The sequence below is a fragment of the Sardina pilchardus genome, chromosome 23 (assembly GCF_963854185.1).
Source record: "Sardina pilchardus chromosome 23, fSarPil1.1, whole genome shotgun sequence".
Classification (NCBI taxonomy): Eukaryota; Metazoa; Chordata; class Actinopteri; order Clupeiformes; family Clupeidae; genus Sardina; species Sardina pilchardus.
In genome coordinates, this window is record NC_085016.1 from 15,531,384 (window position 1) to 15,557,208 (window position 25,825).

General features: G+C 45.4%; 2 protein-coding genes across 3 annotated transcripts in view; one reads left to right on the forward strand and one right to left on the reverse strand.

Annotated features, from left to right (window-relative positions):
- The window catches only part of mdm1 (Mdm1 nuclear protein), a 20,401-nt gene extending 16,213 nt beyond the window's left edge, over positions 1-4,188 (reverse strand). The window contains exons 1-5 of one of the 2 annotated variants that reach the window (XM_062527705.1): positions 4,068-4,188; positions 3,219-3,324; positions 2,593-2,909; positions 1,926-2,063; positions 1,125-1,310 (exon numbers count right to left, since the gene is read on the reverse strand). In XM_062527705.1, the coding sequence (XP_062383689.1) occupies positions 1,125-1,310; positions 1,926-2,063; positions 2,593-2,909; positions 3,219-3,324; positions 4,068-4,085 (765 nt within the window). In that variant the 5' untranslated portion in view covers positions 4,086-4,188. Of the gene's footprint in view, positions 1-1,124; positions 1,311-1,925; positions 2,064-2,592; positions 2,910-3,218; positions 3,850-4,067 lie in introns of those variants that run through there. The other variant, XM_062527706.1, reaches the window with a different exon arrangement.
- An 11,195-nt stretch (positions 4,189-15,383) lies between these two features.
- rap1b (RAP1B, member of RAS oncogene family) overlaps positions 15,384-25,825 on the forward strand; it is a 56,924-nt gene continuing 46,482 nt past the window's right edge. The window contains exon 1 of the mRNA XM_062527470.1: positions 15,384-15,468. The gene's annotated coding sequence lies outside the window, so the exon portion shown is untranslated. The remainder of the gene's footprint in view (positions 15,469-25,825) is intronic.

The following is a 25,825-nucleotide window of genomic DNA, read 5'->3' on the forward strand; positions in this document are numbered from 1 at the left end:
AAAAGTCAATCTTCCAGACACCATCAAACAACAACAAACACTTCCATGACATTTCAGTGTCCTAGTGTGGACGCAAAATACGAAAAGCATCATGTGGATGGAGATCGTTTCCACCTCGAATTAGCCTGATTACCATCGACTTTCAAAGGCTCTGCGAGACTTTAGTCTGACCAACAGCCTGTGCTAAAACGGTTTCTTGCAAGCGCTGGTTGACCTGCCTCCTTTCAGTGCCTCGATTTGCTACTGGTAGATGTCAGAAAGCGGTTTGCCGAGTTTAAACCAATAACAACACTCTTTCCTCTGCCTTGAACACGCCTCTACCCAGAGCCGTTGGAGCTGCTCAAAGTTGATTGGTTCTCGACCAAAGGGGGCAGTTCCGCGGATTTCGGGAACTCAGAAATCCTTCTCAATGAGCAGTTGACCAGACCAGCAGCAAAAGCCTGAAGGCGTTGCGTCACTGGGAGGGCGTGCCAGGCTAACCTCGAATATTATTTTCTATTTACCCGGCTTATTGTTGGCACAGTCTAAGACTAGCAGCCTGTATCATCAGATGCACATCCTGAACTAATCAAATACCCATCACTTGACATGAAATTAACACTGTTCCTGATTAGAACATCAGGAGCATTTCTATTTGCAAATGTGTCTGTCTTTAAATAACACATGGTTGACAATGTGGCGCTGCGGCTAACCCAGAGTGACCATTTGTGCAGAGTCAGAGCCTGTCTTCCTTTTCAACCTCAGCTTGTGGGCTTTCGTTTCCTACCTAACACTGACCTCACTCTACTGTAATGGTGCCCGCATAAAGGCTGAATGGTCTAGATCTGGCCTTAATCTTGCTCTGATATACTGTGCTGCTGTGCATATAAATTGTATATAGATATACATCCCAAAAATTGGGAAATGGTACACTGTGGTGCAGCTATTTTATGCAACTGAATCATTACACCCTAATGAAATAGCTTTATATGTTTTATAACCGGATATTTTTAGTTGTAGGTATTTGGTACCAATAAATGATGATAATCAAATCTACAGTATATTTAAGTGACTGGCTAGTTATCATCATACCCCCTTATATTCAACAGGTCAATGATGTGTTAGGCTGCGGGTGAGAGTGTCACCTTAGAGGCTTTCTCTGGGGGAACATTCTCCCTTTGGAACAACGGAACCTCATTTCGCTCGACGACGTCCCGTCGTAAGCGCGGGGGCCGAGGTGGCGGGGAACCCTTAAAGTTCCTGCTGTATTCGCTCTCAAAGGGCACAGGGTTAGAACCGCGCACAGGGAGCACTGTGCTGGAATGGAGAGCCTTGGAACAGAGAACACAGTCAAAACAAAGCTGTAGTTATACCATGACACACACATACAGTACATACAGTACACACTCTCTCACTCTCTCTCTCTCTCTCAGGCCTCATTGCATGAGATGGTCTTCCTGTCTGGTATGTGCCTTTGCTGTGTATTTGTTATACTGTAAGGTTCTATACATTGCCACAAATCTCTCAACCCAATCAAATATATCCTAACATCACTGCCAGTGCATAGCTCATTGCTGCCATCTACTGGCTGTCTCTTGCAACTGTCACACTGCATTTTGTGACAATCTATTGTGCAGTGGCTGACTGAATGAATCACAATGTTTGCATATTTAAAAAATAACCAGCATGCCACAGAGTGCTTAAGTAATAAATACAACTTTGCATCCAGTTTACATAGATTGTGAAACTGCACGTGAATAGGGTATGCATCAGTGTTCAAATCCCTACTACACTATCTGTTGCAGTGCACCAACATGGGGTAGATGAAAAGTGAGTGTTATCTGTGTGTATGTATGTGTGTGTGTGTGTGTGTGTGTGTGTGTGTGTGTGTGTGTGTGTGTGTGTGTGTGTGTGTTATGTATGTGCGTGTCCGTAGAGCCCATTACCTGCTCCGCAGCCAGCAGAGGTGAGTTGGCCACTCTATCTTTCCACTCAAACTGCCTCTGGTACTCGGAGCTGTGCTGCCTGCCCTTGGATGGCCTGCCCGGTCTGAGCCCCGCCTTCCTCATCAACGCATGCTGCACCTGGAGCAGGCCCCATACACAAGAGACACACGTGAGAACCACATGAGACACACAAGAGAACCACACACAAGAGAACTCCACACAAGAGACACACGTGAGAACCACATGCATGCGACACACAAGAGAACTCCACACAAGAGACACACATGAGAACCACACGCATGAGACACACATGAGAACCACACGCATGAGACACACATGAGAACCACACGCATGAGACACACGTGAGAACCACACGCATGAGACACACATGAGAACCACATGCATGCGACACATATGCTGCACCTGGAGCAGGCCCCACACACAAGACATATATGAGACACACAAGAGAACCACACACATGAGACACGCATGAGAACTACACACAAGAGAACCACAAGAGAACCACACACGAGAACCACACACAAGAGAAATACACACGAGACACACATGATAACCACACATGATATTCTACCACATCTGCTTGCAAACCACTGCCATAGGCCAAGTACTTCACTCAAAACAACACATTTTCATTTAAAACACTTACTCCATTTATGGGGGGCTCTGGTCCTTGGTCTGTGGGACAGGGGGAAGACGTGTGGGGCTGAGGCTGAGGCTGGGACTGCTCTTCTGGGACTGGGGCCTCTGGTGGTCTGGGGCCCCTGGGAGCTGCTGGGGTCTCTGGTATCTCTGTCTCTGCAGTGCCCCCTTTGTCCCCAGTTGCCCCAGCAGCAGGTCTGAGAGGAGGCGCGGGGTCCGGGCGACTCAGCTCCGACAGCTGGTCCCACTGGAGGGAGCGTGACACCTGCGGAGGGTGGATAGGGGTCTTCCCCCGGGACAGAATCTGTGGCTCTCGGCTGATACCTGGAGGTGGTGGTGGTGGTGGTGGTCGGTGGTGTGTGGAAAAGGCATAAGGGGGGAGTCAGCTTGATGCACTTCAAAGTTACATTTTTTTGCACATTTATTGATTTTGAGAGTTTGCATCACACAAGTGTAGAAAATTTTAAAAAAAAATCAGAAAACTACTTTCCTCATCCATACAATATTAGCCCACTATTCATCAAATATGGTAAAGGTTTAGTCTATACAATGCTGTTTTTAAAAGTCCATATGGCTAGAAAGGAAACTTGCATGGGATATAAAAGTGAACTTGTATGGAATATAAATGTGTACCCTGGTGAGCAGATCGTAGGCCAGCCAGTAACATTCTGCGATGAGGAGACGCACTTCTGGATCTCGCCTTTGGTCCTCGATACTTGTTTCTGTACTCACTGACACCCTATTAAGGTGGTTGTTGACATGATCAGTCCTTCTTACTAAGACGTCTTAAGAACAAGCAATGCAAGCGAGGCATGCAAGCGTATGCGACAGACAACAAAATAATCTCATGCAAATCCCCCCCCATTGTCCTTATGTCGTCAGTATGGCAAAGCACTTTAGTTCGTTTAAATCTCCTAGTCTAGCCATAGTCTCAGAAGCAGATTTGTTTGCAGACTTGCAAGTTAGCTAACTAGCTAAATGTTTTAATGTAAGTTACAAGTCCAGATGAACGACGGGGATCTCCAATTCAAGTCATACAAATCCCATTTGTCCATCGACAACACACAGGGTCAACTCTGACATCTACACGTCGTCGTCAGCGGCGGCTTTAGCTAGGCCTACTGCGGCGATTCCTTGCAGCAAGAATGTAAACAACATTGCAAACGTGTTCTCTCTAAACAGCTTAGCCTTACAAATCGCTTTCGAAAGATCCACTTATTATGGTCCATAACTCATTATGCCCTTATTTGCGTATGCGCTTGTCCTAACGACCCAGCGTATTGCAGTAAGACCTGTCTTCAGAGACAACATGTTACAGACATTTCATTACATTGTTGTTCCTTTCTAACACTGATTCAAAGTAGCAAATCGAAACCATTGAGCTTCCTCGGCGCTGGTGACGTCGCAAAGGCACGACAGTCTTTGCGCTCTAGCACCAGTTTACATCCTATTTAGCAATGTAGTAAAGACAAAGTAGCATACCTTAAAACGGACAGGCATTTTGCTTCACTATTCACTACTACTTCACAGGATATGTGTTCTCTGTTTCTAAATTATAAAAATAACATCTTAGCAAGCTAGTTGTCAACACTAATTCGGTTAAGTAGCTTGCTACCGTTGCCTTGGAAAAGGTGTGTGAGCGTCCCTGGACACCACACATGCGCAGTTGACAGGGTCTGGCATGCATCTCGTAAATGTTGCCTCGAATCCTGCATCTTCAGTGCAGCTATGACATTTACAATACGAAATACCAAATCAGTGTTTTGTAAGTTATGATCAAATATATATCCTATCATTGACCTTTCGATCAACTGCTTAATTTTTAGCCTATATTATAATATGAGGCTATAGACATGTCAGCAATAAGCAAGTGGATTAACTCTATAATCTCCAGCCTGTGATCGTGTGTAGGTTAATAGGCCCAACCATTTTGCCCAGGCACATCATTTTGTAGTCCATTCAGGGATGTAGTAGTGGTGGCTAAACGCAAGTAAACGCAGTCACTCCTCTCAGTTTATCCACCTCTCAGAAGAGTTTATTCACCAAACTTTTAACATCCAAAAATCACACTCTATTACCCGCATTCACAATAAGTGCACTCATCAGTAGGCCTAGGCTACTATAAGAACCATTTAATACCACTGCTATTGATTTAAACATTAGACCACCTCCACCATTATCAAACACTGAATGCCTTGAAAAAAAAAACTACTGTACATGGCACAGTTCACCACCGAGATTAGAGAATTCGGTTTATCCACCTCTTATTTTACCATATTTTACCACTACATCCCTGAGTCCATTGGTCAGCTATGTTTTTTTGTTCATGTATTAAGTAGGCCTTCTTTGAATTACTAATGAGTAAGAATTGAGATATTAGTAGGCTACAAGATTGCCTTGCCTTTACTCATAGCAATGTGGTCTGCAGACCTCTGCTGCTTATAAAGGAATTTATAGTAATCATTTGTTTGTTCATTTCCTCTTGTTAAATAGTGAGACTGACCTCTGTTTGTAACTTCACATTTGTTCTTATACAGTTCAAACAGCTTATTATAAAGCCATTGTTGTAGGCTAGCCTGCCTTTGACAGATGCATCAGAAAGGCCTGGCATGATTAAAATGCAACAACTGTCCACAAGGGGGAGTCCAATATATACAAAAGGCAGGCTAGCTGGAATGATGCACTTTCTGACTTGAATACATGCCATGAATGAAAAAGAGTGACTCAGTCAGATTTCATTTCATTCATTCAATAAACACAGAGCTAAATCTGCTGTGCAGACTTTTGTTGTTTGGCTCTGTCTTGTTCCCTGCAGTGAGTGTTCATTCTCCTAGGCCAAGAGGAGCAGGTTGTCTCATAATGATGCCGACATGTGCTGAGTTGTTTGTTCTCCAACCTGGCTTGCAAAGCCTGCATTCATGAAAAATTACCGGGTTGGCGTGCTGACCCAGGAACAGAGTCTCATTGTCTGCATCTTAATTTTATTCCTTTCTCAACCAGAGAAGAAATCCTATCCTACATCAGCATTTACATTGGAAGGCATTTCGAGTATGTCTGCTGTAGGTGTTCTGGAAAGCTGTCTGGGAAAGGAGAGACAAAGAGGTGTGTTGCGTTTGTTTCGCATTGCACTTAATTATTTGTTTGTTTGTAATTTGTTTTTATTTGTTAAATAATATCGTTTGTGTAATACTTGTATATTGTGACTCTGAGACATGCAGAAATTGAACATATTTCGCCTGTGTAGTGCAGTATAACGGCCATTTTGTTACTATTCATGTCCATGTCCAGGAGTTGACCTTATGACCTGGGAGTTGATTTGCTACATCTGCCAACCAGTTGAGGAACAGGAACACGTTTCAAGTTAATGTCAGCTTGTCCCAATTCTCAGGGTAGAAGAGAGTGCAGTCACTGGGGCTGTGACAGTAAAGCACTGATCTTAATGAAGTCAACTATGTCAGCTTCAGACTCACACAGCTGGCCTCGGTTAGAGTCGGAGGTAATGAGGGGGGTGCTGAGTAAAGGGCCTGGGCAAGCAGGGTGTTATTATGGGACCTTCACAGTGAATGACCTCACCTACACTCATTGTTTTTGTTGTCAACCCACAAAACACAAATACACACACACAAGCACACTCGTAATGGTCCTTTGTCACAGAGAGGCTATTGTTTTAAGAGGTACTAGTGACAGTACTGTTCCACAGGGACTACAGTATATGGCACATCAGGACAGTGTGTGTGTGTGTGTGTGTGTGTGTGTGTGTGTGTGTGTGTGTGTGTGTGTGTGCGCGCAGGCGTGTGCGTGTATGTGTAAATGTTTGTGTGTGTGTTGTGTCTGTGTACAAAGTTGTTTATGTGTACATCTGCCTTGCCACAGTTTCACGGCTGAAAGAGTTTGACCCCCTTTTCTAATCAATATGCTCATTGTGCCGGGAGGATGGCCTGTTTTAGACACCCGGCTCTCCACTTCCAATGGGTTTAGAGGTTACCCGCAGCACGGTGCTGCACCTGCATGGGGCACAATGTGTCCCCCCGGTGAAGAGGAGGCAAACACGGGGCGGAGGAAGACGCCAGCCCTTCCTCAGCGCTGGATGTTTACTCTGCTAATTAGCGCAGGCTAATGAGAGCAAAAATGCACTATTGATGCGCACCGTGTGTCTCCAGGCAACGCTGGCTTTGATATGTGGAGCTCCAAGGGGCTCCTCTGATTGGCTGTTCAGACTCAATCACCACTAGCCCCCCCCACCACCACCACCACCACCTCTACCTCCAGCCCCAACACACACACACACACACACACACACACACACACACACTCACACACACACACACACACACACACACACACACACACACACACACACACACACACACACACACACACACACACACACACACACACACACACACACACACACACACACACACACACACACACACACACACACACCACCACCTACATCCACCTCCACAAGCATACTACAGCCTTGCAGAATATGGCCTAAGGATCTCCTCAGGCATAAACAATAACCTATACAGACTCTGAGGAGTGGTAAGTGTAAAACTGATTCAAGGCAGAATGTACAGCTCATGATCTTTCCAAAGTACAATTAGAACTATGCACAGCACACATATTCCTTCATTAGGGATGTATCTCTTTTGGTGGCATTCCAAAGACATGAATACTGTTTCCTGATTTCACAGTATTGTTGACTTGGACTTCCACAGACATGACATCGTGAAATAAGTCATGACTGACTAACTAGGAAAACACCCTTTCTTCGAAACCATGCAGTCATCATTTGAAGAAAATAGCTGAGGTTGTCCTACAGTATGAGAAGGTGTGAATGCATTTTGTTAACAATGTGTCAACCGCACACTCAATCATTTTTATCTTGTGACATCCTGCCTCAGTATAAACGCCTCACCACTCATGATCTTCATATCATCCTCCCTATCTGCCACTTCCTCTTCTTCCTCCTCCTCCTCCTCATCATCATCATCACCACCACCACCAACAAAATTGTCATCACATTTGGTGAACCTCATCTTCCTCGTCACAATCACTCAGATCATCCTCCTCATCCTCATCATTATCATCACCACCGGGTTATTAATATCCTTCTTGTAATCTCCATCTTTAGAATTTCTCATCTCAAAGCACAATCATCACTGTCAACAGCTGATTGCACAATTGGATCCACATGTAGGATACAATTGTGCAGACACTATTGTGTTATTATTTATCTGAGTGTCATTGCTATGGCAATGGGTTGGAACAGGATATGTGCCATTGGACAGAGCTCAGTTCATTCAGAGTGCAAGGTTTTGAGGAGCATGGAAGAGTTTGTGGGCATGAATGCAGCGCAGCATGACTAACACATACTCTCATGCCAGAGGCACAAGATGCTTGTCAGTCCATGAGTCTCTGTATTGGTGCTGGTTTGAATGCTTAGGGTCAGGCTGACAATGCGTCCCGATGACCGATCGACCTTTTCCGCAGCTTGCCTCTCCTCATTGAGGAGGCTTGAGGAGCTGCTTTGCTGCATTGTGTGCTATGACAGCCCAGGGTCCTTAATGTCAGAGGGGTCCTTAATGGCTCCCCTAGCAGACTGCCTGCAGAGAAAAGAAGCTGACCCACTCATAAGACCTTTTTCCTGTCAGGCAAAGAGGATGCCTCAGGCCTTTGTGTAAAGAGAGTGGGCTGTGTAGAATAGAGGTCTTATGGGGTGATACGTACCAGAGGAAACCCTTTCTAATGGAGGGAGAGAGTGTCTGCTCACTCTAATGGAGGTCTGCTTGGTGCGTGAAGAGAAATGAAAGGGTTGAACGAAGGAAGGCCTTGATAATGTTCAGTAATGTTCCTAAAAGCTGACGGATAACCCCATTACATTGGCATTTGGAGATTCCAGACACACAGTAAAGGGTGAATTAAGCATAAGTTTAGACTCGTATATTCTATTTCAGATAAAGGGAAATTAAGACATGATAAGAAAAGAGTGATTTCAGACGTGATTGCATAAGAAAAAGAGATGTAAAATTATAGGCTACTATATAATCAATTACAGCTGTGGGTCCTTTGAGGTAAATGTGAATTTGAAGACTAAATGTGAATGTGAAGGTGTAAATCATACTAGCAAATCACCTTGCCGTCATTCATTACATTTCTACTAACCAATAGGAAGGCCCAATTTCTTTACAAAATGTCTCTAATTCCCCTCTCTCATTCAGTGTGATGTCTTCAATGCATCCACCACCATCAGTTGGTCCTTGTCCTTCATCAGCCGGCAGGATCCGAGATCTTCACACTACTTACCGATTTATAGACAGAGGCCTACACCAGAGACGGGTTTCAAAATAGAGACAGCTCTTCATCTGATGTTTCTAATGCATAATCCTACTCAGGATTAAATTCTTTCATTACATTTCTGTCTCCAGAGTCTTTGTGGTGGAACTGAATATTTCATGCCATAAAAGAAGAAGGAACGCACAAGCATGTGTTCGAATGTGCAAAGTTCAACAGTGCCTGGAGCCCTCCTGTTAATTCAGCATGGACATGAGCTCTCTCTTGCTTCAGTATTTCACTTCACTGTGGGCTTTGTTAGCCCAAATCGCTACACTAGCTCAGACATAGATACATGACCTTTTCTTGTAAATGAGTCACAAACCAACAAATTAGCATAAACTTGAGGGCACGCCTGCCATCAGGATAAATGCCACGCAGTGCTATACTAATAAGAGTTTTGCTGAGACAACACCCCGTATAAGTGACACAAACGAGTAGAGACATGTGGACAGTAGATGACAACCTGTGTCACGTGTAGAGGATCATGTATAAAATGGACAACTCTCATAGGTCAAATAATCCAGCATTCAACAAGGAACAGTCCAAAGTATAGGGACACCTCCTTTACATCCACATGGAACTTTCATGACATCCCCCGCCATTCTAAATCTGTAGGCATATAGCTATAACAGCTTCCACTCTTCTGTGAAGGCTTTTTACAAGAGTCTGTGGGATTTTCTTTATCCATTCATCCAAAAGAGCATTTGTGAGGTCAGGCACTGATGTGACAAGAAGGCCTGGCCACTGTCCCAAAGGTGTTCCATGGGGTTGATGAGGTCAGGGCTTTGTGTGGACCAGACAACTTCCACACCAAACTCATCCGACCATGTTTTTTTGGACCTTGGTTTGTGCACCCCATGACATTGCCACGCTTCCCTGAGCTCTTCAGAATGACCCATTCTTTCACAAATAATTGTGAGTTCAAACTGATTACTTAATTTTATTCACCACTGGCATGGGTCTGAAATGGATGAATTCAGTGATTAGGTATTAAGGTGTCCCAAGACTTTTGTATGACAACTAGCATCAGTATAGAGGGGAATGTTTTATAGCACAATGTTAAAGTGCGCTGTGGAAAACAATACTCTTTCAGTAGGAACAACGTGACAGAAAAGAGTAAGAATCTTGTGTTCTCTTCCTCTGTCACTCTTTCACCATCTCTCACACACACACACACACACACACACACACTTTTACACACACATTAATTTATTTGTTAATCATCCCATTTCCACACAGACACACCTCCTCGTCGGGCCCACAGCACTTGATCTGTGTCTTGCCACCCTGATCGCAGAGGCCATAAAGGAGCTCATTCACTAGTTATGACATGTCCACAGAGCCCCATAACCGAGCCTTAATGTGCGAGAGTATCGATACGATGAACTCCCCGATTAAACATGCTCAGACAAGGGAGCCGTGGGCCGCGCGTGCGCACCTGTGAACAGGAAGACTACAGCAGTCACTGCTCCTTTTCTACACTGATCAAATAAGAAGCTCGAAAATATCCAGGGGGGTCGCCGATGTCCTTTGTTCCCCCCTCTCATTACGAGATGAGATAAGATGAGATGAGTTGGCAAAGGAAGGACACGAGGGCATCATATTCCCCTGCCCTCCGCCTTCCTGAACCCACCCCACCCCTCTCCATCTCCTTGCCCCCAAAGGGTGATGCCCCTCCTTTGGAATGCTAATCGTCTGCATTCCGGAAGATAGGAACAAACATTCTTCCTCTATCGCTCTTTTCTTTCTCTATCTTTAACCGCATCTATTTTCTCTTTTTTATTTTTGCTCTCTCTTTCTGTTTCCATCATTTGGTTCCTGAACACTGTTCCTGTTTTAATGCTTCTCTCTCTTTTTGCCCAGCTGTCTCAAACCTTTGTGTTTTGTGTATATGAGAGTTTGTGGGAGGGAGAGTGTGTGAATGTTATTGAGTGGTTATATTCTGTTTAAATTTGACTTTTTTCTAAATTGTTCTCATTATTTCCTCTTTGGCGTTTCATGTTCTTAAATCACATCCACACAGGTCAATTCTGCTTGCTCCAGCCTCCTGCCCAGATTTGTTTCAACACGTTGAGAAATGAACTGAGAATCCAGAAATCATCTGCTACAGCTAACCGTGCTAACACACCCATGGTCACTATCTGTTGCTTAGTAATGCCTATATCACCAGGAGTCTTCTGTAACTGCCGTGTTAAATGTTCGCCCACTTCTCCTTGAGGAAAAAAAAGAAGCAAAGTGAAGAAACCATCACCAATCCATAGATATCATAAGAAACTCCGTAGTTTCCATGACTCTGTGGGGGAACACCCTGCTGTGTGTCATGTCTTTTCTAAAAACATCTCACATTCACCTCTGAGCTCAATTCTTCCAGTGGCCAGTGTGTCTGACTCAGTGTGGTGATGCTTGACTCTTGCCCCTCCAAGTGACCAGCTATGCATGATCCTAAATGAGAACAAAAACAGTGGGGGAAATGGAGTTCCTCTTTACTAGAAATGCAAAATTTAGCGTGAATAGAGGGAGCAGAATGATGGAAAATAGAGATATGGGAAATGTGTATTTAAGGCAGAAGTTTTGAAGAAAAATGACTCAGTCCATTCGTTTTTTACTCAACCATTCTTAAGCTGTATTGTGAACTATTTGCGTCACATTTGGAAGACAAAGTGAGTTATAAAAGCAAAAGGATGCAAGCTCTAAACATGGTTCATATTCAGTGGGGTTTTTTTATTCACTTTGTAGTATGAACTAATTTGAGTCTTCATGGTTGTACAACTTACATGATGTAACTTTAGTCTACAAATGACAGTTAAAATATGATTGTGCTATACCAAACTAAATTACTCTCACCTCTAAGGCAGTTGAAAAGACAACCATTAAAACTTAATCACATTCAGGTCTATGCATGTTGTAGGGAGAGGGCTCCAGTAGTGCTAAGGTATTTGCTTTGCTGAAACACTCAGGAGGCTGATTACAGAATCCATTTGTTTGAGACTCCTACTAATTAGAGAAGCCAAATAAGACTAAATGGAATAACTAAGGCACTTTCTGAACTTTCAATATTTGCATATTTAGATAAGGATGAAGTAATTATCGCATTATCAACGAGTTTTGTAATTAGCACAGCTGACGGCAAGAGAAAAAAGGTAGAGAGTTAAAATCCTAGGCCTATCAATTCTCTTTTGTTATTAAGACTTCTATTTTGACAACCAATAATCACAAAAAATATCAACACAAAGGCCTACATGTTTGCTACATTAGTATCCTATATATTACTCAATAACAACATCAACAACAACAAACAAACAACAATATCAAGCAATTCAATCATCATTATTTCCTAATATCGGATTCATATCCAAATGAAATTAATCAGATATTAGGAAATAATGATGATCATCATTAATATCTGATTCATTTCATGTGGATACTGGCTCTAGTTTAGCTACCATTAATGTAAATATAACTAAATACACTTTTAACAGGAGCCTATTGCAGTGTTTCCATTTGTGTCCTCTCACCTCTTTAGGAGGGTGGGCGGGAGATTTAGCCTGTTGTGTGGAGACTATGTGGCACCCCAGCTGTGAGGCAACCTTGAGTTATTGCACAAACTCAGTGTGACAAACAGGAAACACACCCATCCTCTTCATCGCTCCTCTAACCCCCAACACACTCCTGTTCCTTTTCCCTTTTTTAGCCTGGCTGACCCACACATACTCACCACATCTGTGTGAGTATGTGTGTGTGTGTGTGTGTGTGTGAGGGGTAGGGGGGGGTGAGTGTGAGTGTGTGTGTGTGTGTGTGTGTGTGTGTGTGTGTGTGTGGAGGGGGGGTGGTGGTATGGGGGGGTGAGTGAGTGTGAGTGTGTGTGTGTATGTGTATGCAAAAAAAACTTCATAATACGCAAATGTCATGAAGAACTGAGAAACTCCACCCAGGAAGGAAGAAGCGTCTAAGAATAGACGCCAGCGTTTCCACCCGTCCTCAAAGACAGGAGTTCCTGTTGCTGATCTGATCTGGGTGGACGTGCCCGCGGCGACAGCGCCAGCGCCCGCTCTGTTTATCAGCATCGGGCCAAACGGCCAACCTCCTGCCCTGCGTCGCTCTGGGGAAGACCACTGTCGACTCCAACTTCCTCTCTCTCTCTCTCTCTCTTTCTCTCTCTCTCTTTCTCTCTCTCTCTCTCTCTCTCTCTCTCTTTCTCTCTCTCTCTCTCTCTCTCTCTCCCATTCTCTACCACTGGCTGCCTACCCCACTGTTCTCGTCATCAGTATCCGAGTGAGAGGCATGTGGAAAAATCCCCTGATGAACTAGCCCTGGCCAGGGAGCTGCTGGAATGTTTCTCCCAGCCGGCCTGCATGTCCCATCATGCACTGGGACAAAGTCAGTGTATGCCTGTTGGGGCAAGAGAGTGCATGTGTGAGTGAGTTCAGATATATATATAAATATGCACACACACACACACACACACACGAGTGTGTATTTGTGTGAAAATGTCTGTGTGTATTTGTGTGTGTGTGTGTGTGTGTGTGTACTGGATTAATCAATACATTTACTCGCATCATCAGCTTGAATAAGATTTGCAGCATTTTTTTTTAAAGGGGCAGAGCTAGCGTGCCTTGTGTGTGTGTATTTATATGTAGGCCTATGTATGTGTGTTTGAGATAAAGAGAGAGAGAACTAGAGAGAAAGACTGATAGAGAGAGAGACAGAAAGGGGAAGATTAGCGCTGTGTGGAACAATCGAACAGATGCCCTGAGGCCATGTAAAAAACTGCGGAGCTGCATGTATCCACAGCTTTGGTAATCCCCTCCTCAGTGAGTGAGTGCAACTGACCTGTCTGTCCGGACACTTGCTACTTCACTATAGTGCAGAGGCAAGTGGAGATTTAGCTTTGTTTTTAGCATATTTACTGGTCTGACTATACAGATTCGGTCATCAGGATTAAAATACTGAATGTTCTTATGTAAACAGCTGAGACATCCGCTCAGCAGGGGATATGTACATACATGCACATGCCCCCCTTCTCTCTCTCTCTCTCTCTCTCTCTCTCTCTCTCTCTCTCTCTCTGTCAGCCTTGCCAAATTCTCCTCTTTGCATTAACACTGGCATTAACACACACACACACACACACACACACACACACACACAGCCTGTGTCCATGCTCATTGCACATTTTTTCTCTTTCAATCTCCTTTGTCTCTCTCATGTACACACATACAAACGCACACATGGGTCTATCTAACTTATTCAATCTCTCTCTCTCTCTCTATACACACATACACACATACAGGCATAGAGTATACTGCACACACCAAGGGCCAACAGCACATGATCGCTTGTAGCCAAGGGGGTCGGCAGGGCCGGGGTGGTGGGAGTGGGCTTGCATTCCTGATGCCAGAGAGCATATTTGGCATTCCTTGCCTTTTGCAGGCCGCTCTCAATGAGGCGTTTGATTTCCTCTGGGCCCGCTGCGCTGCCCGTCGGTAAAGAGAGACGCCACGAGAGTCTGCGGCGCGCGCGCCTCGGGAACGCCACACAACAGGGCAACAGAGAGCGAGCCAAGAGATCTGGACAAGAGAAACGTACAGCTCAGCAGATCCACAAAGGAGAGAGAGGGAGAGAGAGAGAGAGAGAGAGAGAGTGCTGTGAACGATATTTAGTCTGAGTGGTCAGATAAAGCAAGTTCAGGGGCAGAAAAAAAGGGCATGAAAGATTTACACCCAAACTTTAATCCTCTCTACTTATCGCTAGGCCAGTGTTATTTGTTTTCTTTTGGTCTATGCCATGTTTGATGGCTATAACTTTTGACATAATATCATTATTATTATTATTATTATTATTATTATTATCAGTATTATTACACAGCACCATTTTTCTAGGGCTATCCTCAGAGTAGGATGGAAACTCAAACCACAAACAAAATGAGTTCTAAATTTCAAAGAATATGATGTTATTCATAGGCTAGTCAAGTATATGATAATCTCAATACCCATTAAACTATTCACAACTAGGACGTTTCCTCTCAATGCCAATTAGGCCAATCCCACATATTCCCACATTAGCCACATTATCATATTCAATAACATAGGCTAAACATTGAATTTAATGGAAAAAAATCAATAGTTTTCAAACACAATACAATACATTTAATTTCATTTAATTTCATTCTTCTAGGTAATTTGCAGTGCACTGCATTTCATTAATTTAGGCCTACTTAATTGTCCACATAGATAGGCATATTGGGGGGACAAATTAATGTTTTCTCGTACAATGCATTGCATCCGATCTAATACATTCAACTAAATGCAAATTACTGCAACCAATAGACATTTACATTGCTTTCTCATAGATCATATAGGCCTATGCTGCCTTGTTCGAGTTATGAATCCTCTGTTGTATCTCAGCACTACCAATTGTGGGCAGAGCATTCTCATAGTGGTGCTGAAACCGAGGCTGCAACGTCATGCAAAACTCAAAACCTCACCCTGACGAGCGAACCAGCATAGGGAGAGGCACAGCCAGATTGGAGCAGCAGAGGATAACTGTAAGTAATGCATCTTTACCATTTCGTTTGAATCGTTAATTGTGTCGCTATCACATTTGTGTTGTGTGAAAGACCATCGGAGGACTCTGGAGAATGACCGAGGTTGATGAATTGTACATGCATATCGCCCGCGAGTAACTGTCTGCCAGCGAAACCAGAAACCGGCTCTGAAATGCACAACACACGGCTTGCGGAAGAGCAGGTCAAATGTCTAGAATATGGCGGAGCATGAGTGAAACAATTCAACTCCTTACATTTACCAGACTCTATATACCGAGCAACCACGGTGGTGATCGTGGAGCTCTTTATGTTGTAGACGAAATGTTGCCGTCTTTTCTCTCGGTGGCGTAAGAAGAATGGCGTTTGATTCTATCCTGTCTGTCTGTGTGACTGGAAGTTATAGCGGAAATGGAAAAGTTGTACGAATGTGTAGTTAAAAGAAAGCCGAATTGTTTGTCACACATTGTTCCGACTGGTGTTCATAGATATATTGTTTTGTTATCCAACAAAGCTGTGTGCTTTTGGATATGGGAAGTTTTCAAGAGTAGTAGCCTACAATTCGCCCAAAACACGTCTATGTAGCTATAAGTCTCGCAGTTTGTTCTTGATGCGAGTGATTATGGGCCCCGCCTAGTTTGCTACTGTGTCGAAGAGGACAACTAGTTTCCTCTTCACAGAAAGATTTAAGTTACATTTGGTAGAAACACACGATTAGCTATAGGCTAATCATATTTGAAAGTGCATTTGGTATAATTGAACTACTGGACGTGTATGTCACATTTACCTCACCAAGAGAGAATTGTCGTCGACATAGGTTGTAGGTGTCACCGAACCAAACGATTGGTCGTGTTGTAGCATAATAGACGATCGAAGTGTCCGGACTGTGGAGTGAATAGTTTTCGTTTTTGTCTTCGATTTCATTAGAACAAGACGACGCTTAGACAAGAGGGCTGACTAATGTTAAATGCAGCCATCCTGGCGTTCATCGCCCAGGGTGTCTGATGGCGAGTTTCAGATAAGTGCGTTTGCAAGAGGATGTGAAACTCCGATGTCCCGATAGGGCGTTGAGCAGAGGAAGGGCTAGATCTTGTTGCATGTGTCCTTTCACTTCTTACACCTATGTACCCCTGCTTCGCTCTAGGCGAAATCGTTTCCAAGTATTTCTGAAATGTGAAAATAATGTGGTTGTGAAGTACACACTACTCTTGACATTCAAAAGTGGACAATGTAGGCTATTAGACAGTGGATTAGTCAGAGGGAGGGAAGTCAAGCTATTGGGTAGGCCTATGTGGAAGTTGAATCTTTGAATAATGCACCGCAGATGATGCTTTAATGGGAATGTCAAGATGTACTGTAGATGTTCCCCACATAGACTATCTGCCTGCACTTGGGCCATATGCTTCCTGTGACAAAGGAGAAACATGGCACCATACTGATGTGCTCTTGGTCAACACACACACACACACACACACACACACACACACACACACACACAAACACACACTTTTCCATTAACTTGATACTGTTTGTTCAAGACAAGGAGTGGTTCTCACCCAACTCTCATTCTCCCAGATAGGGCTGTTTGCTCTGCCCAATCTCGTGACATGGCTAAACACAACAGCAAAGTGGAACCCAGGAACAAAACAGTTGCTTTCAACAGAGGCCTTCTTACATAGGCCATAGGCTTCCCACTGCATCCCCAAGGATACAAGTTTGAACTGAATTCCCGGTGCTACTAGTTGAAGGTTCTAGTTCTTGTTGCAGTAACTCCACTAGTACTGGGCATTGCCAAGGAATATCAGGGTGGACAGAGGTGTGGGTTTTGGTCAGGGTGACCTGACTGACTCCAGTGGTGGTGTCACCTCCTAGGGCAGCCATTTTTTTGTGCCTGCAGTAGAGGAAGGAACTCGAGTGATAGTGTGTCCTCTTGGGCTTGCTGGAATGCAGTTTTGTGTTAGCTGCCGTCCCCCTGCACACAAAAAAAAGCGAAAAGAAACGCGTTGTCTGGTTCCTGCAAGGTTCTGTGGCGCGGTGTAGAGGATAATGGGCAAGGAGATGCACTTAGCACCCTGAATTGCGCTCTAAAAAAGGCATTTAGTCATAGGCGCTTGTTGCCTTTCAGCAGTTGTTGTTTTTGCCAGCGTCTGTAGATTAATCAGACGTGGGAAGTGTGTGCCAAATTGCTTTGCAAAATCAAGGCTGAGGCTGGACAGGGTCAGCCAAATCGGGGTCAAAGTCAGTCAATAAGGGCCACCTTTAGAAGAGGGGGAAACCCAAATTATTTGGATTTGTGGAAAGGGAACCCCGCTGGTTTCAGTTTTGAATTCAGCACTTTTTGAAACGACAGAAAGGAGGTGGTTCTTTTTCTCTTTTTAATCTTGGCATAGGACGTAGAGAGAGAGAGAGAGAGAGAGAGAGAGAATTGACAGACAGACAGACAGACATTGATAGAAAGACTACTTATAGCAAAAACCTACTTCAGGCTGCTGTGAGCCAGATTCTCTGGGATCCCATTGGAGACCAACAAAGGCCTCCGAGGACTAGACAGGGGAGTTAAAGGAAGACCGCGGTGTAGCGCAGGGTGGTGGAGCAGTCCTTACGAGGGGAAGGGCAGGGACGTTAGTGTCCACCTCTGCGTGCTGGTTGGCCCACTTCCTCCTGTGGGCCAAAGGGGCTTTTGAAACGTCGTGGCCCTGTCACGCTTTCCTTCCTCCTTGTGCCACAAGCGCCGTACCAGGGCTCCGCAGACTGACCCGGGTTCAGTTTCTGTATTGTGAAACCCCTCGTTGCACTGGTTACAGTAAAGGCCCTTTCACCCCAAGAGTGAAATATTGGCATGAAATCATGCAGGTAATTAAATATGTGGTTTCTTATTAGTCTTTACCTTTCGAATTGTCAAATTTATTTTTCATCACAGCAAATGTCGTCCTTGGTGTGTAAAGACTCATAAGAACCCATTTTTAAATACCAGAGTGTGACTTTGTGCAAATATTTCATCCAAAAATTCAGACTTGGTTTGAAAGGGCCTTAACAATGGGCCTTACCCCTGACCACAACAGAGAGCCCACTCCTTGATGTGTCCTTGGGGTCGGCTCCATAAAGGAGACTAGGAATTGAAACCCCTTTGCCATCTTAATGAAACTCTGAGGGAGTCGATGAGCACTGGGCGTGGTACCCCATGCCTGCTCCCTTACGGATCTGTCAGCGCTGTCTGCTGATCTCCCAGCATGGCTTGTTGTCGGCCCACGCGCCCGGTTTGATTGCTCGTAAAAACAAATGGCACGTTTTTATCCCGAAACTCATTTCCTCAGTGAGCTACTCGCGTCATTGTTCGCAGCCAAGCATACAAGCCATCGAGGCTATTTCTAATCTAACCCATCACAATAAGGAAGTTTGGCGGACTTTCTCCTCTTTCCCCTGCCTTTTTTTGGCAACACGCTAGTTAAATATCTCAAGATATAGCCATACCCCCCACTCCCACTCAGACCAGTATATCTTTATGGACCTCATTCGATTACCCAAGAGATATTACGAATGCAAATCCCATATTCAAATGAGTCTCTTATATTGCTCCTTTTTTAAAGCTTTAGAAATAAACCAGCTTGGCATCGGCTATGAAGTCAGGGGGGCCATGGTGGCAGTGGTCGCAGTAGATGGTGGCTATCAGTGTTTGCACACCGAACGCCCCCCCCCCCCACTGCCTCCAGGCCTGCTTGCGTCGTTGGTTTGTCAGCCGAGGAGTCCGGGGGCCATAAGGCTAAGTGGATGTCCATCACGACGCCTGTTGCTCCTTTGGCTTCATGCTAATCTGGCGGTGGGCCAGCTGTTTCTCTGGCCCGCTCTAAGCCTCTTATGGTGGTCACGGCTGGGCCGGGTGCTGTGGCACCGCCGCCGCCGCTGTTATTTGCTTTGGGCTACTGAAGTGCACTTGTTTATGGTTTAGGCTGTGTGTCTGTGTCTGTGTAATGCAAGTGGGTGTGGGTGAGGAGAGTGGGGAGGAGGAACATGTTTTTAATGTTACACAATCGGCCTGGATATCTTCCTCCGAAAAGTAATAATAAGGGTCTGTGATCTCGTTGGTGGTGTCTGTGTGTGTGTGTGTGTGTGTTTGTGTGTGCCTGTGTATGTGTCTGTGTGTGTGTCTGTTTGTGTGTTTGCGTGTGTGTAATCTTTTTTTTCGGCTTTAAGTGGGTGTTATGTGGGTGAAGTGCCGTCTGCCGAACACCAAATCTGCTGTTCGTATCTCACAGTTTGGCCTTGTGTAGTTTTCACTTTGCTGCGATACTGAGCAAGCCAGTGCGAAAGGCCTCTGTAGCCCTGCGTGCCGCACACCCTCGCGCTTCTCCCCCGGTCTCTGGGAGAACGCGCTGAAAGACCGGTCCGAAGGCTCCATTATGTGCCATTTCTGGTAATTAATGTGAAGCCTTTTTCGAGGCCTTAACGTGTGTTAATTGCCTTGTAGGTAACGAGCTTGACCTTTTGTGGCAGCGTATTGGTTTTTAAATGGTTTGGTAGGCGGCTTTGACATCGTATGAAATACCACCATGATGCGATGGGAGTCTAAATGGCCACAAGTGCCACGTTTTGAGGGGAGAGAGGAGCTGGGAAAGGCTGAGACTATGTTGCCCTCCACACCCAGGATGATTAGTTACTCCTCACCGGAAACAGATTAAAGTGTGTGTGTGTGTGTGTGTGTGTGTGTGTGTGTGTGTGTGTGTGTGTGTGTGTGTGTGTGTGTGTGTGTGTGTGTGTGTGTGTGTGTGTGTGTGTGTGTGTGTGTGTGTGTGTGTGTGTGTGTGTGTGTGTGTGTGGAGGGGAGTGTAGGGGAGAGGGCTCCTAGTTCCTGCCTCCTTTAGCATCCGGATCTCTATCAGGTGTCAGCAACCTCCCCACCCCCAGCTCAGGCTATTGATTTTTCATGGGATTGCTCAGCATCGTTTAGTAGGCTAAAATAAGAGCAGGCCACTTTTGACTGCATCTGCACTCCCTTGTCTGTTACCAGTAAGGTTTTGTTTGAGTGTCTGTGTGTGTGGGGGGTCTTATGGTACCTGGTTGTTGTAGTATTGGGGGAGGTGTGTGTGTGTGTTTTAACATGGCCTGTGAGGTGTAGTGTTTCGCATCTGTTTCCTGGTTGCTACGGTCACTTTTTTTCCCTTTTCCTTTAAAGATACCGTCCGACACTCAGCACAGCATGCATCAGAGAGTTTTTAATAGTCAAGGGGCACGAATGTGTCTGTGTGCACCCACCTGTGTGTGTGTGTGTGTGTGTGTGTGTGTGTGTGTGTGTGTGCGCGCACACGCACGCGTGCATGCATGTGTAAATGGAGGCATATTTAGCATTTTAAAGGCCGGCCCTCCTCATTCAAGGCCTTTTGAGGCAATGCGCCTGTGCTGCGAGTCCCCAGCAGCAAAAAGCTGAGGCGTCTGGAAACAAAATGAGAGGGATCACATGTGAGCGCCTCTCCCCACGTTGCCTCTACGCTGCCTCTACGCTGCCCTGTGTCCAGAGGGCTGTTCCAAGGACACCGTTTAGTTTAGTGACAACGCTCGGTAAGCATAGTGTATACTTACAACTAGTCTTGCTGATCCTACAGTCAATTGCTCTCATTGATGCACTTATTACACTCATTAATGCACTTATTGTGTTTTTTGTTCATTGTTGTAAAATTAATTGTTGTTAGAATTGCTCTTAAAAGCTTAAAAATGTTTTTTTTTTTTTTACCATTTTGTGAGTCGCTTTGGTTAATAAGCGTCAGCCAAGTGTAATGTGATGTAAGTTAACTCAGGGGAAGTGGTAAACCTCAGAATCGAAGAGTCCTACAGCCTGTTTCTCTTCACAAAACTATGCTATAGGACTTTCTATTAGGAGTTTTTCAACTTCCTCTGAGTTGAGCTGCTCGGGTTTACTTTGCTGTGTTTGTTGTGTGATGTGTAGATTAGTTGATCTCCCTGCAAAATGACCTTAGCGTTAACCGAACAGGCCAGGTGCTTAAGCAAAGTCATTTCTGTCTTCTTTTTTTTTGTCTCTGGAAAAGTAATCACCTACACACCCCCAAACCCTTGAGTTATATTTTGTCTGTTTGTCTGTCTCTGTGTGTGCTTAGTGCGTCTGTCTGTCTGTTTGTTTGTGTGTGTGTACTTGGAGCTATGATCTTCACAGCAGCTGATCACCCTTTCATTCGTCCATTCTCTCTTTCTCTCTTTGTCCCCCTCTCCCTCCTCCACTCGCTCCTCAGCTCAGCTGTGTTGTGTGTAAATGCGTGAAGTGCTGGTAACCGCAGGGTGATGTTATCGTCACGCTTGATAAGGTGCCCGGCCGCCCCCCACGGCAGAGAGCAAGGCCAGCAAACAGTCAAGCAGCCACAGGGAGGACAGAGGAAAATCCTCCTCCTCCTCTTATTCTTCCTCTTCCTCCTCTCCTCCTCCTCTTCTCTTGTGTCCCTGTGTCCTCCTTGTCCACTCTTTTCCTCTCCACATGTCCCTGTCTCGGTCATTCATCTCCATCTCTGGCCCCTCACCTCCTCCGTTTGTCTCCAACTGTCCTGTCCTGTTCCCGTCAGCCTGCCATGTCTGTCCGTCTCCTCCTTCTCCTCATCCTTCTTTCTGTTCTTCTCAGTTTTTCTGTCCCTCACCTTTCCCCTACCATCCCCCACTTCTTGTACTTCTCCTTCTCTCTATGTGTGTGTGTGTGTGTGTGTGTGTGTGTGTGTGTGTGTGTGTGTGTGTGTGAGTCCTGGCGTTGATGACCGGTGTGCTGATTACAGCTCTGTCCTCCGGAGTCCTGTGGTGAACCAAAGGGTTTCAGGCTGGAGTCTGGCACCTGTGTGTGTGTATGTGTGAGTCTGTTTGTGAACTGTGAGCGTGTCCATGTGTGTGTGTGTGTTTGTTTGTGAACTGGTTGTGTGTGTGTTGGTGTAAATAACAGGGCGGCAGCACATCTCCTGCTCTTATTACTGGACCGTGTTGCCTCTTAAAAGCCACTCTTACCTGGAGCAGTGCAGATCTCACGGCAAGGAAGGAACCCGAGATGGAGGAGAGGAAAATGAAGAGAATGAACAAGGGATAGAGAGAGAAAGAGATGCTAATCAGCTAGCGTACGTGAGAGGCTGCTATGCTGAAGGCTGTTTTCCCTGTGTTTGTGTGTGTGCATTAACATGCATAGAACGCCACTCCAGCGTTTGTTTTATGCTGTTTGTTTCCTCTAACAGCTGTGTGATTGCGAAGAGAGATGAACTAGCCAAACTAATGTGTCGTTTGGCTGGTCTTTCATTGACTTCGTTTAGGATGTTGGGCATAATCTGACACACTCTGTTACATCTGGCTGCCAAATTTGTTTTTTCCTTTTTTCTTTCAACCTTTCCTCTCCCATTCACTGTGAGTGTGGGATGCTTGGTGATTGCTGATGGCGTTTGATGGAAATGTGATTGACAGGAAGTGTAGCTTAGCGACAGGGAGCTATGCAGTGCCTGGATACCAGCAGATTACTCAGATTCCACCGTAATGTCGACTCGACTAACTTCTACCCTCTACCATACATTTTCTCTTTTGAACTGTAAAGAGGAACCTCCTGTTTCTTATTTCCGTAAATTTAGATTCATTTTGGCAGAGGGGAACTTTTGTACATCTCCTCTGTGGTAGTGGGAGTTGCCGCTGCTGTTGTTGTTGTTGATGTTGTCGTTGTTGACTTGGGTCACTGTCCCAGTCTCTGACTGTCACACTTTGGCTCAACAATGTGTGTGTGTGTTTGTGTGTTGCTGTGTGTTGCTGTGTGTTTGTGGTAATTCAGTAATGTAACACTGCACAGCTCTCTGTGGCCTAACTACAGCAGACACTCAGAGATGCAAGTAGACAGCTTAGGCTACTGTTTGCGTCACACTAGCCTTTTGGAAGGGTCTCAATGCCATCACACACACACACACACACACACACACACACACACACACACAGTCAAGCAAATGTACTCACACACACAGCAACCATTGGAGTGATCTGACTGCAGGCAAAATCATGCATTAGTCCAGTGTGTGTGAGAGCGGGAGCAGGCGAGGGAGAGAGACAGCGGTGGGGTGAGTTCAGTGGAAGACGGTTCTGGGGTGGACAAGGCTTTTTGAGCGCGCTCACATCACAGTCCTGCTCACCGAGATGATACCGCGCTGGACACAACTCGCCCCCGAGGAAGAGCGAGCCCATCACCGACACCTCTGATTGGTCCGCTGACCGTGCTGACCAGGGGGGACATGGGCAAGGTGAGCGTTACAAACAGGCCCTCTGAACGAGCCATGACTGTTCGCCATGGCCCTGAGATCTGGGCTGCTGACCTGTCTATCCTATCCTGTTTGTCTTAGTGAGAGAGACACACACACACACACAAAGCTATAGTATGCACGCAGGTGATCATTAGACATTCCTGCAGTGCTTGACGTGAGCTGTCTTGCTTAAAGAAACAACATCGGTGCCACGGCGCGTCGGGAAGCGGAGTTTATTTTCGTAAGCAGTGCTAAAAGGTCCTGCACATATGGCCGACTCTGGCATGAGAACGAAAGTGAAAGTAAATATAAACTCACACTTCAAAGGTCTGCCTCCAATACACACATCTGACACACACACACACACACACACACACACACACACACACACACACACACACACACACACACACACACACACAGAGAATTCCAGTGGATACTGTTGTTGATTTCCTCTCATCAGGGTGGTAGACGTGTGTGTGTGTGTGTGTGTGTGTGTGTGTGTGTGTGTGTGTGTGTGTGTGTGTGTGTGTGTGTGTGTGTGTGTGTGTGTGTGTGTGTGTGTGTGTGTGTGTGTGTGTGTGTGTGTGTGTGTGTGTGTGTGTGTGTGTGTGTGTGTGTGTGTGTGTGTGTGTGTGTGAGCAAGTGAGTGCCTACACACACTGTGTGTTTTATGGGGTCATGGGAGAAGATCTGAGGCCGCAGAGTTGACATTTACAGACAGCGCCATAAAAGTAACATATTGCAGTGTGGGAAATCTGCTGAGTGAGAGACAGAGAAAGAGAGAGAATGACAGGGAGAATAGATGAAGGGAAGAGAGAGAGAGAGAGAGAGAACGAGAGGGAGAATTAATGAAGGAAGAGAGAGAAAATGAGAGGAAGAATAAATGAAGGAAAGAGAGAGAATGAGGGAGAATAAAGGAAGGAAAGAGAGCCCAAGCAAACGAGTAGGAAGTGAGGGAGCGAGTTTGAGGGGAGCTGCACTGAAGCGTCTGCGTCAAGTGGAGTGCTCTTGGTCAAGGTGGCCACTCCTCTTAGTCAGCTTCATCTCGTCTGACCACCTCACTGGGCAGTGCGACTACATGACACAAGCACAACTCTGTGTGTGTGTGTGTGTGCACTCCTATCCTGTCCTCACCTCGTTCATCTACTTCAGGAATCCTGTGATGAGTGAGTGAGTCAGGCCAGGCATCAGTGTAGGTATGTGTGTGTGTGTGTGTGTGTGTGCGCGTTTGTGTTTGTGTCTGTGTGTGTGCAAGCGTGGTTGAAGAACTTGGCAAAGCATGTGGTGTGTGTATGTAAGCTCCTTTTTCTATTTTTAAGAAGTTCAGCTGTATTGTTTGTTTCCCTGTGATGTGCTCGTTTTCCCCAACAAGTTCAATCTCCAGATGTTGAGATGCTCGGAGCATTTTGACCTATAATAAATCGGCTCGGAACCTGGTTTGCAGCTGGCACCCAAAAAAACAAAAGATTTGTTTGCGAAGCTAGAGTGGGTGTGTCCGTTCAGAGAGACACAACTGTCGCTGTCAGCTAAGCGCGTGAGTTTTCCCTCCTTAGCAACCGCTGCCACAAGTAAACAAAGCGAGTTAGCTAGCATTGCACAGTTAAGCTAGTAAAGTCTTGTTTCTACCATTTTGATGAGCGTCACTGCCATATTTGTCTCCTGTTTATCGTCTGTTTTCGCACGCAACACCCAATGTTGATGACACATCCTGGATCTGTTCAAAACTGGTGGAAATGCGGGCTGGTTCACAAGATAACACCAAGGGTCATAGATTTCTGAATGGAACCGGTTCAAGAACTCGTTCTCTGTTGGTCCAAAAACAGTGCCTGTGTGTGTGTGTGTGTGAGAGAGATGGCAAGAGTGAGAGAGATTCAGCTTGACTTCCCTCATAGAAGCACTCGAGGACTTTGTGTGAATGCCAGCTTTCATCCATCAGCTGTTGTGTGTGTGTGTGTGTGCGCGCGTGCCTTTGTGTGTGTAGCCAATACACACGTCTCTGCTGGAACTTGCTCTCCACTTACTCATTTATTAACCCTATTTTTCTAAGATATCCCTAGAGGAATAAGTGTGTGTGTGTGAGTGAGTGAGTGTATGTATACGTGTGTCTG